The sequence below is a fragment of the Culex pipiens genome, chromosome 3 (assembly GCF_016801865.2).
Source record: "Culex pipiens pallens isolate TS chromosome 3, TS_CPP_V2, whole genome shotgun sequence".
NCBI classification, from domain to species: Eukaryota; Metazoa; Arthropoda; class Insecta; order Diptera; family Culicidae; genus Culex; species Culex pipiens.
In genome coordinates this window covers 78,312,602-78,327,309 of record NC_068939.1, presented here as the reverse complement: position 1 = coordinate 78,327,309, position 14,708 = coordinate 78,312,602, and the positions used below count along the sequence as shown (strand labels likewise).

Below are 14,708 nucleotides of genomic sequence, written 5' to 3'. Positions count from 1 at the left end.
ATCAAATCAAACTTCTCTTAAAAACCAAACTTCCCCTTTTCAGAAGAGTCGCCCAGGAGAACGCTACCAAGGCGGCCAACGAGGCGCTGGACAAACGCGTTCCGGAACCACCGACCGAAACGCCTGGACCGAGCCGAGTTGGAGCGAATCCACCGCAGCAGCAGCCGGATCCGGAAGAGCAAGAGTATGTCCCGTCGATTCTGCACTGTCCGCTGTGTAACAATGCGTATCGCGATTTGACCAGCCTGCAGAACCACGTCGAGGATTGCGTTGGTGTCGAGTAAATGTGGGCTCTCCCACCGAGGTAGGAAGTAGGTTTGCCATAGTAGTAGATGTGTTACGCGCCACGGCGCGAAGGGCCTGGGGCGCATATTTTTATCCTTACGGACTGAGCAATGAATTGTTTGATGAGAGCAGGGATGAGTGAAGTTGAGACGACTTGACTATATAAAATGTTACATGAAGTAAAACCATTACTTGCTGTTTGTGTATTGTAGCCAACCCTTAACCATGAGAAATTCAATAAATACAGTATTCGCCTATTTAGTAGTTTTTTTTTTATTTCCATCTCAAATCTTACAACTAGGTATCCAAGGAGTTCTCTTATGATCCAGAACATCACAAAAAGTTTTTTTTTCAATAGCTTTTCTGCTAATTATGCCCAATCCTTTGCCACACACACAATTGTTTCAGATACTGCAACGCAAAGTTGCACTATTTTACAAAAATTGAATCCAGATGTTTAAACATGGAGGATGTTACGAATAGTAATGGCGTTACGCACGCCAGAAATGTCAACGTCGGCAATGAGCAATTCCATCTCGTATCAGGAATTTTTATGGTAATCTTGTACCCGACCCTCTCCAATTTCAATGTAGCTTTGTAGACATTATATCCAGGTTTTTAAGCGAAGATGGCGTTCGAATGGTGAACGCCCGAAATGTCAAAATCGCGCAGTAGCACCAACATTAGAAAACAATGTGGCTGTCATGCCATGGCACACTTGTTCCGTAATGTTGGTACCACTGCGCGATTTTGACATTTCGGGCGTTCACCATTCGAACGCCATCTTCGCTTAAAAACCTCGATAAGACATTTTTGTGTACAGTATGTAAAAAAAGTATTTACACCCCTTGGGCACTATGCACATTTTGTGATGAAACATGTAAAAAATTTAAAGTTTGACAGGAACCTAGTACTACGTTTTGTTCAGAAACTCATGCCAAACATTTTGCTACAAAAAGCTCATGAAAAGATGATTTCTATGAAAAGTTATATAACAAATACTATTACAAAAATAAAAAAGGTGCAAAAAAAGTTTGTACACCTTTCGAAAAATTAACATAAATAATGTTATTTGTTGACAAATCACCATAAATCCAGTCTCCCAACTCCAAATAGGCATCCTTGACTGATTAAAAAAATAATTTGGATTGAATAATAAGTTTACTAACTACTTAGTATAAAAGTTTATTTAACTCTGGAAATTTTATATAAAACTTATCTAAACTTAATTTTGCAAACTTTTAATTCAACTAAATGTCAATATATTACCATAGTATTGCTAAATAAACATACTGTATATGGAGCCAATTGCATTCGAAAATGACATTTGAGAAGGGCGTATGTTATTTAAATATTTTTTATTTTATTACTTAAAAATTACTGTATCTCAAAGCCGTTGCATCGTATTAAAAAGTGGTCAAAGACAAACTTGTAGAAAATTGGACGGGATTTCTGAAAAAATACACTAAAAAAACAGGCCGCTTTAATGAGATTTTTAAGTTTTTATGTTAAAAAGTTTATTTGTAAGGTGAAGTCACGATTTTTTTCGTTCAAAATTTGTGTAGAAATAGCCTAAGTACACTCAAACCCCGATGGTTTGACACAAACTGTTGTCAGACGAACGGGGTCACTTTTTAGTTTGACACCCCTTTTACACGGAGTTCACGCACACTACCAAACGTGTGTTTTGATAGTGTGCGTGAGCGCCGTGTAAAAAGTGACAGTTCGTCACTTTTTAGTTTGACTTTGACCAACCAACGGGGTACAAACTAAAAAAGTGTCCAACGAAAAAGTGACCAACCATCGGGGTTTGAGTGTAGTTGCTGAAACTTTTATAATTAATCAAAGTATCATTTCAACTTAACATCCGTGTTAGAGCGACATTTTAAAAAATAGTTTGAGAACAAAATTACCTAGAAAACAATTTTGAACAATTTGGTTAATTAGGTTCATAAAAAAAAACTAGAAAAAAAATCATTTCCAGTATACTTAACCGCAGTGCAAATTTTTTTCTTGTAAATATCATATACCTACATAAAATGAAGATCTGAAAGAAACATTTTGAGAAATTGAATATTATTTCTGATTTTCATGTTTTCATGTAAAACCCAAGATGAATACCATTAAACTGGGTTCATTTCTGTAAGAGCAATGTCGTACCGCCCCTTTCAAATGTTGCTCTGGATTAATATTTATAAAACATGTAGTAAGTTAGTATACGAAATGTTCATGACATGTTTTCCTAGAAAGTTTTGTTATGCGATTATTAAAAGCATAACATTTAATCGTTAGTGTTTCGAACAAATTTAAGATTGAACGTCCGTTGAAGATGTGCTTCATTATCAGCTCACTGAGAGCTTGGAATTGATCTGCCTTGTTACGGCAGGCACGACAACGCGTAAGCATCCCGCCAGCAAGAGCGAAAAACTCGGCAAGTGTGAAGAGATCATCACCGGTAACGTCTGCTTGCCCCGGTAGAGTACCGCTCAGCCACTGCCACGGAAATTCGCCGTGTGGTTTCAACTTTATTATTTTTAAAATTAATTTCAAAGTTCAATGACCCCTTCAGAAGGTTCAGTTGTATAGCTTAGTTTTAAGATTTATCTTCCAAATAAGGGGCCATCCATAAACCGCGTGAACACCTTCAGGTTCACATTTTCAGCACTTGTATCAAAAAGTAATACTTTTTGCCCCTTTTTATTTTGAGTTGATCAAACACACGAAAAACCCTATTCTATTCGTGCACAACCGGTGACCCGTCCCCCTAAGGTGTCCACGTGGTTTATGGATGGTCCCTTACCTAATTTAAATAAATATTCGAAAATAGCAAATTTTTGGACTACTCAAGCAAAGCCAAAGGATTACATTTGGATCCGATCGGAGCAATTTCGATTTTTGTTTTATTTAGCTTTTAAATGGAACATAATTATCTTCTACACGGAGAAATGTGCGTTCCCAAAGTCGTGGTACGGAATTTCATGAACACTTGTTCACGATTTTGGGGACTCTTTTTTCTCCGCGTAGTAAAGAAGAAACTTTCTAGCAATCAGGGATGGAATAATCGCGAAAAAATCAATTTCGCTTGCGAACTTTTTTCACCCGCGAAAGAGAGAGGAGGCAAATCACGCTCCCAAAATTCTTAAAGAAAATCAATCTGCTGATGATTTTTTGTGAATTTCCTTGTCAGCACCAATCAGTAATATTTATTTCACTTTGTTTACACACATTGCCCATCTACAAAATGTGACAGGTCATTTTTCGACGTGTGACGTTACACTTGCAAGTGCAGTAGTGAAAAAGATGTTCTGCCGAATAATCAAGATGATGATTTTTTTAGATTCTTTTTACCGATCTTTCGTGCGCGAGAGAGGAGAGCCATGCTCCATTCGGATTTTTTCTCTTGATGAACATCCAAAGATTTTCTTTTGTTGATGATTATTCCATCGCTGCTAGCAATACATTGTAATAGGGCAAGCAAAACAATGTAAAAGGGTCGAAGCCGAAGTGTAAACAAAGAGTCTATCCTGCTCGTTCTTAATGTAAACATCAACTGACGTGAGCAGGACAGACTCTTTGTTTACACTTCGGCTTCGGCCCTTTTACATTGTTTTGCTTGCTCTGATGTCGCGGTTACAAAAAAATATCATGCAAAGTCAATTAACTGAATCATATTTTCCGTCGTAGTGCCTTCTTATCAGCGATAATGTAAAAAGAACATACCTGGATTTTTTAATGGTCCTATAAGCTATAGTGTTTCATATGTTTATAGTACCTTTAAAAAACGTTACTTAATCCACCCTTAGGTGGTTGGTGCCTTCCTCAAATTTAAAGGGTGCTATCCAAAATAGACACAAAAGGGCGGTGTTTATCAGTGTTATCAATTTGACTCATTATTCATACCACTAGATTGGGTAATCAGATTTTCATATTGCAGGGCACTTATGTACTTACAACTTATGATAGGGTAGTCAGATCTCCAATAAAATTTGTGCTTTTTATTACCTATCCAAAGATAGGTCACATGAAAGATCCGAAAACTTAAGTGCTTATAACTATTGATAGGGCTATCAGATCTTCAATGTTTTGGACTCGTTGGAAAGGTCTTTCAAATATATTGTATAGCATGACGGCCTTTCTTTAAAAAAAAACACCCTTTTTACAATCTTGCGAACTTTAGTCAAACTCGTTTTTTTAGCATAACTTTTGAAGTACTTTACTAAACTTAATGATATTCAAAAAAGACTCAGGGGACCTGAAGACAGATCTAACGACACAGATCCGGACAAAATCGGTCAAGCCAGTTCCGAGAAAAGTAAGTGAGAAAAAAATTCTACGTCCATCCACACGCACAGACATTTGCTCAGAATTTGATTCGGAGTCGATATGTATACGTGAAGGTGGGTCTACGAGGCCTATTTAAGAAGTTCATTTTTCGAGTGATTTTATAGCCTTTCCTCAGTGAGGTGAGGAAGGCAAAATTCTAGAGATGAGCACATTGGCGTTGAATTGTAGCTTCTTGAAATATTAAATTGCTTAAAGGAAACTAAGCACGCAGTTATCTCTTCTTTTTTTTTTGATAAATAAGTTGCATGCATGAATTGTATGCAAAAGTGACGAGTCGCCCTAACTCTCCATAGAAAGTTTGGAGAAAACCCATTCGGCCGAGCTAAATATTTTTGAAAAATTCAAGGTGCACATGCTTCCCGTCGAGCGGGTCAGTGGCCGCAATAATAGTTAAGGTGGTTCATCTTACAAAAACGTTACTTAATCCTCCCTTAGGTGGTTGGTGCCTTCCTCACATTCAGAGGGTAATGCTTTCCAAAAGGGTGGACCTTTCAGTGTTCCATCAACTTGATTCATTATTCATACCATCAGATTGGGTAGTCAGATCTTCATAATTCAGGGCACTTATGTGCTTATAACTTTTGATAGAGTTGTCAGATCTGCAATCTATTGAACTCGTTGGAAAGGTCTTTTGATTACCTATCCAACAACAGGTTGCATGATAGATCCGGACAACGTTTTCATCGAAATATATGAGATCCGGTCTTTAAAAAGTGCATAAATAACACTTAAGTGCACATAACTTTTGATAGGGTTGTCGGATCTTCAAACTTTTATACTCGTTGGAAAGGTCTTTTGAATACCTTTCTAAAAATGTATAACATGACGGGGTTTCTTACAAAAACCACCCTTTTTACAATCTTCCGGACTTTTGTTAGAATCGTTTTTTAGCATAACTTTTGAAGTACTTTACTAAACTTTATAGTTTTCAATAGCGACTTATGGGGACCCAAGATGGATCGAATGAGACCAATACGGTCTAAATCGGTTCAGCCAGTGCCGAGATAATCCAGTGCAAATTTTTTTGATCAACATCCCACCACCTGCGTTGCCACATGTACAGATATTTTTGGCACATGGGTCATTCCACCTGAAGCGGAACACCATTTGAAAATTACCATCTCCGATTCTGCTCAAATTTGGCAGAGCTGTTAAGACTATCAAAACATGCAAAAATCCCGAATTTCATCCAAATCGGACCACCCCCTCCATTTTTGTACCCTCCCAAAAAATCGACTTTTTGGCGATTTTTGAGCGAAACCCCTATCTTCAAACGACGATAACTCAGAAACCACAAATCTTAGAGGGTCGGTCTTAGACTCAATTTTGAAGGAAATTGGACGTAGAATCCATTTCCGCGATCAAAATTTAGATTAAAATATGTTTTCTACCTGTATTGCGCAATTGAAAACTTTTAATGGCCGTATCTCCAAACAGCCCTATTTATTTTTTTAAATTTGACCTCACTATCGTATTCCCCGTCCAATTTTACATAAGAATCACTTATTGACAGAAAGGAATATGTTTCCTTCCAGAGATATCGAATTTTAAAGTTTTAAGTATTTGAAATTACCTATAATATCTACACTCGCCGCATCTGCTAGAAGCACTCAGTCGTGCTGATCAATAATAACTACCTGGTGTTCTGTAAGATGAATTATTTTTTCAATTTTATACGATTTTGAGATAATCAATACCTTGAACAATCTATTTTTTGTTTAAGGAATATTTATTGGGTAATTTTTTATGCAGTATTTTTCCTGATCTCAGTGTCATTGAACCATAATAAGTAAAATTTGAACTTTTAATATTTATTTGCAAATGCTACAGAGTTTTTACAATACAATTTTCGAAAATTTATCATTATTCTATTATTTTCAAATTTTTTCTAATTCCTCATTTCTTCCCACTTTCTCAAATTATTTCTTTTATTTTATCTTTTATTTGAAACGAGAACAAATGTAGAGCTGGCTGTAGTAGATGAAATAATTGTCATGGGTTCTAGAGCTTTTGCCATGTGCGGTAGCGAAATAGTGCCATTCAGCAAAAACCCCAAATTCTGCCTTAGGGTTTGAAAGATTGATCATATTAAACCGATTTTTATAATGTGTTTCATCAGAATAATTGATGATTTTTTTTTTCAATTCTGGTACATTTAATTTCAAAAGCAATACCATATACTTCTGATACATGTGGATAGCAGCTGTATCGTCTTCCAAGATTTCGAAATGATTGACAAACAAAAAAAAAAGATTATTGTTCGGACGGTGTCGAAATGAACACAACTGAATAATAACACAACTAGATAATAAATCAGATTAATCGTTGTGATTTTCTTACCTTTTTCCAGTTTTATACTTTCCAGAAATCCTCCTCCTTAATCATGCTTCACGAGAGTTTTATTCATATTAATTCATAATTTTTAACACGATAATGTATCGTACACTTTTTCTTAAGTTACAAGATCAATTACAATTTCCTGCTAGCTCTGCGGGAATTCCATTCTGCCCTGTATTGCGTGTCGTTCTTGCTTTGTACTGTGGGCTAGCACACAAATTTACCGTATACAGCAGTTTCCTACAGTGGTGTACATTACATTTTTGCCTTATTTGCTAATGATTATTTGGGATGAAATCTTAATTCAATAAATAACCAGGTAGCAGTTATTGAACAGCGCTTCTGAGTGCTTCTAGCATATGCGGCGAATGAAGCTAATGTAGGTAATCTCAAAAACTAAAATCTTTAAAATTCGATATCTCTGGAACGAAACATATTCCTTTCTGTCGATAAGTGATTCTTATGTAAAATTGGACGGGGAATACGATGGTGAGGTCAAATTCAAAAAATAAATAGGGCTGTTTTGAGATACGGCCAATTAAAGTTTTCAATTGCGCAATACAGGTAGACAAATTATTTTAATCCAAATTTTGATCACGGAAATGGATTCTACGTCCAATTTCCTTCAAAATTGAGTCTAAGACCGACTCTCTAAGATTTGTGGTTCCTGAGTTATCGTCGTTTGAAGATAGGGGTTTCGCTCAAAAATCGCCAAAAGGTCGATTTTTTGGGAGGGTACAAAAATGGAGGGGGTGGTCCGATTTGGATGAAATTCGGGATTTTTGCATGTTTTGATAGTCTCAACAGCTCTGCCAAATTTGAGCAGAATCGGAGATGGTAATTTTCAAATTTGCATTTTTTCTTGCACACTTCAGGTGGAATGACCCACATACCAAACACTCAAACTAATTATTTTTACAGTTAAAATACACTTGAGTAGTTTTTGTAAACTGCACTAAAAAGATAAACATTTTTTGCATCTTTTTACTTGTTTAGTTTTAGATAAAAATGTTTTTCTTTAAAGTTATACTTGATTGAGTGTTTGGTCTGTGCCAAAAATATCTGTACGTGTGGCAAGCCTGCCCACCACACACACAGCCATTTGCTCAGAATGTGATTCTGAGTCGATAAGTATACATGAAGGTGGGTCTTGGAGGTCAAATTAAGAATTTCGTTTTTCGAGTGATTTTATAGCCTTTCCTCAGTAAGGTGAGGAAGGCAAAAAGCCAGCCGTTGAGTACCAATTCAGTCACAAACAGCATCAGTTGAATAGTTAAACATTCTATTTAAGTTTCATAACATTAATCATTTATTATCTTACCAGGCACCGTAACAGTATTTCCTTATTAACTAAGTGTCTCACTTGAGGTCAGTGTTTATCTCTCTATCATTGCGTAGAGTTGGCGTGCATCAGCCTAACGACGAGTTAAATCACACATAATCCAAGATGCTACCCTTGTCGTTACCACTCTCTCGCGAAGCCGGCATTCTTATCTCAGATTCAATACCCGTACGGCTTCATCTCGCTAACGTATTTCTGTTGATTTGTTGTTATTAACGCCATCTCAAAAGTGTGTTTGTGTGTGCACTATTTACTCGCGTCGATTAGCACCGGCACGTTTCGTGTCATCTTCGTGGAAACACCAAACTCAGCAAGGACGGCTGCAACGGCTGCTGTTGATGCTGCAGTTCGTCCTCGATGTCCACCAGCATGCGGGCTCGGGTCAGCTGGAGAACTAGCCGCAGGATGATGGCAACGACGATCACGGTCAGGATGAACCCGAACAGCATCAGGAAGTCCAGCGCGTTCAGGTCGGCGTCCTCGACTCGGCTGGACACCACCACGTCAAAGTCCGAATCGCCGGCCATGTTTTAGCGGTTAACGGGTCTCGGGACGTCAGCAACTGCAGTCAGGACATCGCGTTGCGAGCTCAACTATTTCGCCAAATTTTGCACACTTTTTGAACCACTTTGAGCGTTTTGATACAATTTGACTCAAAAGAAGAGCGAAGAGACGTTGTCGTGGCCGGCTTTCTATTGTCGTCGGTCCGATTATTATTTATAGATTAAATTATCGCCTTTTATCTCGCACAGAAGTAACGTTCTCTCGTCAGAAGCTCACTCTCGCTTACGCTCCTCAGAACGCTCGGTACAACGTGGACGCGCAAGGATGACGAACGCCGCCGTAAGTCGAGTCGATTGCGACACCAGGCGGCTAGAAGTGGTCACTTTACTATACAGTTTAATTAGCCTTGCACTAAGTAGGTATTACAAGACGCGCGCTCGATTAGGACGGGGTTGTTTTCGCGCCAAAGGTAAACGACAATCTGAGGGTGGTGATTTGTTGGAGGAACTTTATTTTTTTCCTAAACACTTCAAACATGGCACACACGGTTGACGAGCGGACAATTATGATTGATTAGCGACAATTTTAAGTCGGAACTGATAGCGAATTGGGCCACTTGTCAATCGGATTCGAATGGCCATGTGAGATCTTTTGATAAAACAATTGGTTTCAATTAGCGAAGTCGTTTCAAACTTTTATTTCTTGTTATCTACGGTTCTAAAATACTAAAAAACAACTACAAACTATCCTAATGATCTGTTATCACTCATTCCACTCTAATCAGTTCAGTCCAGCCGGCGTCATCCACTCCTCCCACAGGCACAGCGCGCAAGCCAGCTTGTCCGCACAGGGAACCCAATCCCCGTCGTCGTTCCTGTCCGCATCGAAGCACCACTGCGGTTCCGCCAAACTCGGCCGCCGTCCTCGACTTTCCGCGTACCGCTTACCCTTCATGTGGCTCAGATAGTCGCAACCGTCTTCCGGCACGTACAAGGCATGCATCCACCAGGGACTCTCGCTCTGCTTCCACTCGGCCAACCGCAGCCCACAGTAGAAGCACGCGACCACGTCCCGCACGCCGGTGTAGAAGAATCCAGCCTCCGCCAGCAGGCTCACCTTGGGTCCACTCCACTGGGCCACGGCGTCGAAGGTCATCAAGCGGCTGCGAAGTCCGTTGTACTCTTGAAATCGGGCGTTGAACTTGAACCGACCAAAGTCCTGCTCCGATTCTTCCTCGTACGGACCGGCGTCGAACTCGATTTGGTTCATGGCGTTTCCGAAGCTACTTCCGCTGCTGGTCGGTATTCCACAAGCCCTGGTTGATAAGTGGCCACCTTCCGATGGGTATCGGAATTTTTATAGAGCGGCAATATCTAATAATGCAAACAAAAGCTCTGACTAAGTTAGGGGGTCTAGACCACTATCGAGCCTTTATTGTCTGTTCGGGTGCAGTTTGATGACTGCGGAGAATGTTCGGCCTTCAACTGCCGAAGCAGCTGATTTTTGCGTTGACTGATTAATTCGTTCGAATCTTATCAGAAGATTTGCCTCTGCGCCACGCTGGCTCGTCCGATTGGATAGCGAAACGACGTGTTTACACTTGTTGCTACTTGTTCAATCGTATACCTTAGCTCTCATTCTGCGACATTGTAACTTTCATGTACACAGAAAAAAATAATGTAAATTTGGAAGCTTTAATTTTGGAAGGTGGAATATTACTTCTTTTATGATGTAATTTTACCTCAATTTAGACTGAAAAAGTGACATTACAACAGAAAAGTGGTAAAATTACACATTTCCAGAGGTAAAATTACACCTTTTTTCTGACATAAAAGATATACCCCTTCCCAGATGTAATATTACCATGATTTTTTTTTGTCAGTGTACATGTCCAAACACTAGTTTTGCAGTTGCGAATCTAAACAATACCATCTATGTTGCTTAATTTGCAAAGCGCGATCCTTTCGAACAGAGGCGATTCCATCAGTCGCCAGTCAGTCTAGAAATTGTTATCGTGATGACGAGCCTTCGTAGAAGCAAGTGAATGGGGCACTAGGGTCACAATAAAAAAAAATACACATCAAGGATATCCTCTGGCTCGATTCTTTAGGCAAAAATCGGTTAAGGTTAAAGGGTCGCTTTTTAGCGTTGAAGTTTATATGGGGAAAATCCCGAAAATAAATGGGGAAATACATCGCTTCAGAATTTTGGCACCAGGTGGCGCAGGTCTCACCCAATTTTGTTCAAGTGTGAGATTCTTGTACGAAATTCAATTCCCTACAACTTTGTTGAAGGGTGCAAAACGATCCGAGTTGATCCTGACTTTTGGTGTTTTTTTGGAAAAAAGTATTTTCTTATGTGAGCAATTCTCTACGAAATCGTTTTTTTTTGATTTTATTTTTTGTATTTTTTAACCCGGCTGGAACTTTTTTGGTGCCTTCGGTATGGCCAAGGAAGCCATTTTGAATCATTAATTAATATTAGTCTTGATTAAAAAAAATTAAATTTTGTTTTTTTCAAGAAGATCGGAAACTTTCAAGAATGTTTTATATTTTAACATTGAAAATCGGACCATTAGTTGCTGAAATATCGACATTAGAAAATGGTGGGTTGTGTGGGTGAGACAATTTTCCTGTTTTTAAAAATTTGCATGACAATATCTCAGCAACTATAGGTCTTACCAACAAAGTTGAAAAAAGCAAAATAAAGAAAATTTTCAAACAGAAGTTTAATCAACTTGAAACAATCTAAAATGCAATTCCACCGCACCGCAAAAATGTTATTCTTCGCAAAAAAATAAATTTTCGTCAATACTTAGATGTTTTGGAAACTAATGATGGCAAAATAACTGAACAGGTGTATAATGCATTTTAAAACACTTTTTTGATTAAAATGTTGAAACTATGGCTCATAATTTAAATTTTTATATTGTTTATTTTTGCAACTTGCATTATCACACTCTTAAATTTACAAGATTCAAGTTTTATTATTATTTTATCAAACTAACACCGTAGAAGTATAGCCCTGGATGTCCTATTATATATATTAGGGTGTTTCATCCAAAACCAAAAGTTCTCAGAATCGGGCAAACCGAGGTTCCCCTAGTAGAGGATACCCATAGGGACTCTCATGCCAAATATCAGCCCATTTGGTTGAGAATTGGCCTGTCCCCAGCGGTTTAAAGTTTACATGGAAATTACTATGGGATTTTTGTGCTTTTCATTCAATCGTTCCTACAGGTCAGGGGACAACATGGATTCACTCGGAATAAAGACAGGTGTGTAGGGGCTGGTCCAATGAACATATTCCAGAAGGAATTAGGGTTGTCCATTCTGTCCCCAAGGTGCGCATTGGATCGACGTCCGGTGTCTCCAGAATCATCGATTCACCCTTCAAATGTACGCATTGTCCTTAGTATGCTATGACGGCTAGGAGAAAATTACGACGCCCCATGTCAGACGGTGAACACGTGGCAGAGCATCTACTCGAGTTTTGGCTCAGAAACATTCTTTAAAGTACTAAAATTATAATTATTGATGTTCCTGGAAGAATTTCAACTATTCTAAATAAAGTAAAATGATGATTTTGTGTTAATAATGCAATCGATGCCTCTCCACGTGTTCACCGTCTCATATGGGGCGTCGTGGTTTCCACCTAGCCGTCATAGCATACTAAGGAAATGCGATGCTTTTGAAGGATGAATCGTTGGTTTTGGAGACACCGGACGTCGATCCAATGCGCACCTTGGGGACAGAATGGACAACCCTAATTCCTTCTGGAATGTGTTCATTGGACCATCCCCTACACACCTGTCTTTATTCCGAGTGAATCCATGTTGTCCCCAGACCTGTAGGAACGATTGAACGAAAAGCACAAAAATCCCATAGTAATTTCCATGTAAACTTTAAACCGCTGGGGACAGGCCAATTCTCAACCAAATGGGCTGATATTTGGCATGAGAGTCCCTATGGGTATCCTCTACTAGGTGTTGCAAAAGAGACTCTTCCACACAAAAAAAAGCACTACATTTAGTAATTATTAATCATTTATTCGCCCAACGTATTTTTGCCCTTGACCTCGACCGTGCTTCTTCCCTTTCTCACATTGTTCTTCTTCCTACCGTAGTAGCACTTTTCTTGATTGTTCTTCTTTTCTTCCTCGCACACCGTCGCTCCAGCGATTCTCCGTCACCATCCTGCGCCGCGGCCTCCGAACCAGGTCCGGCCACCGCGCGCCAGTTCCTCGCGGCCTCCCGCCGCGTGTCTTCCCCCGTCCGTGGATTTTCGGGTGCGCGTGCGGGCCGTGTTGAATCTGCTCCAGAAGATCGTCCTCGCCCGGAGTGTTAAAGTTGGCTTTGCTCGAACGAACGACGTTGAACGTCAAACAACGCGGCAGAACGTTTAAACGGGTTGCTTGGTTGGCAGCGAATGGCCGAGCTTGACGAGCCGAGCACAAGTCGACCCGATTTTCTCTCCTCCATTTGTTCTGCGCTGCTCTCCCGCGTGCTTGCTCTCGCGCTCTCTTTCTGCGGACGGCCTCGCCGGAAGCGCCTTGATGGTATTGGTGCGATCTTTCCGAAGAGCGCCGTGTGTGGGTTTGATAGAAATTGGTCAAATTGACGTGGGATTCTTACAATATTAAGGTTGGAAAATTTATCTTTGATCTTATTCTCACACAAAATACAGCCAAATTTTACTAACGCTACATAGGGGAACCTCGGTTTGCCCGATTCTGAGAACTTTTGGTTTTGGATGAAACACCCTAATATATATGGGTAATTCTCTACCAACTCACACGAAATCGGGAATAGTTCGATTTGCGTGAAACTTTGTCCTAAGGGGTAACTTTTGTCCCTGATCACGAATCCGAGGTCCGTTTTTTGATATCTCGTGACGGAGGGGCGGTACGACCCCTTCCATTTTTGAACATGCGAAAAAAGAGGTGTTTTCAATAATTTGCAGCCTGAAACGGTGATGAGATAGAAATTTGGTGTCATAGGGACTTTTATGTAAAATTAGACGCCCGATTTGATGGCGTACTTAGAAAAAAGGTATTTTTCATAGAAAAAAACACTAAAAAAGTTTTTAAAAATCTTCCATTTTCCGTTACCTGACTGTAAAATTTTTTGGAACATGTCATTTTATGGAAAATTTAATGTACTTTTCGAATCGGTTTCGAAGGGTTATTTTTTCATTTAGAACAATATTTTTCATTTTAAAATTTTGTGTTTTTTCTAACTTTGCAGGGTTATTTTTTAGAGTGTAACAATATTCTACAAAGTTGTAGAGCAGACAATTACAAAAATTTTGATATATAGACATAAGGGGTTTGCTAACAAACATTACAAGTTATCGCGATTTTACGAAAAAAAGTTTTGAAAAAGTTGGTCGTCATCGATCATGGTCGTTCATGGTCACCCGTGACAGACACGGACGACGAAACAAAGAGAAACGCAAAAAGTAACTTTTTCAAAACCTTTTTTCGTAAAATCGCGATAACTTGTAATGTTTATTCGCAAACCCCTTATGTCTATATACCAAAATTTTTGTAATTGTCTTCTCTACAACTTTGTAGAACATTGTTACACTCTAAAAAATAACCCTGCAAAGTTAGAAAAAACACAAAATTTTAAAATGAAAAATATTGTTCTAAATGAAAAAATAACCCTTCGAAACCGATTCGAAAAGTACATTAAATTTTCCATAAAATGACATGTTCCAAAAAATTTTACAGTCAGGTAACGGAAAATGGAAGATTTTTAAAAACTTTTTTAGTGTTTTTTTCGATGAAAAATACCTTTTTTCTAAGTACGCCATCAAATCGGGCGTCTAATTTTACATAAAAGTCCCTATGACACCAAATTTCTATCTCATCACCCTGCAAAGTTAGAAAAAAC

General features: G+C 38.9%; 2 protein-coding genes across 2 annotated transcripts in view; one reads left to right on the top strand and one right to left on the bottom strand.

The window, feature by feature from the left end:
* The window catches only part of LOC120424881 (uncharacterized), a 28,489-nt gene that overhangs the window by 1,642 nt on the left and 12,139 nt on the right, over positions 1–14,708 (top strand). Inside the window, exons 3-6 of the mRNA XM_052709916.1 lie at positions 44–280; positions 9,108–9,151; positions 9,597–10,109; positions 12,990–13,159. Coding sequence (XP_052565876.1) covers positions 44–280; positions 9,108–9,151; positions 9,597–10,109; positions 12,990–13,159 — 964 coding nt within the window. The remainder of the gene's footprint in view (positions 1–43; positions 281–9,107; positions 9,152–9,596; positions 10,110–12,989; positions 13,160–14,708) is intronic.
* On the bottom strand, positions 9,480–10,424 carry LOC120424873 (death-associated inhibitor of apoptosis 1-like). The gene has a single exon (XM_039589131.2). The coding sequence runs from the start codon at positions 10,079–10,081 to the stop codon at positions 9,593–9,595; it is 489 nt and encodes a 162-aa protein (XP_039445065.1). The 5' UTR covers positions 10,082–10,424; the 3' UTR covers positions 9,480–9,592.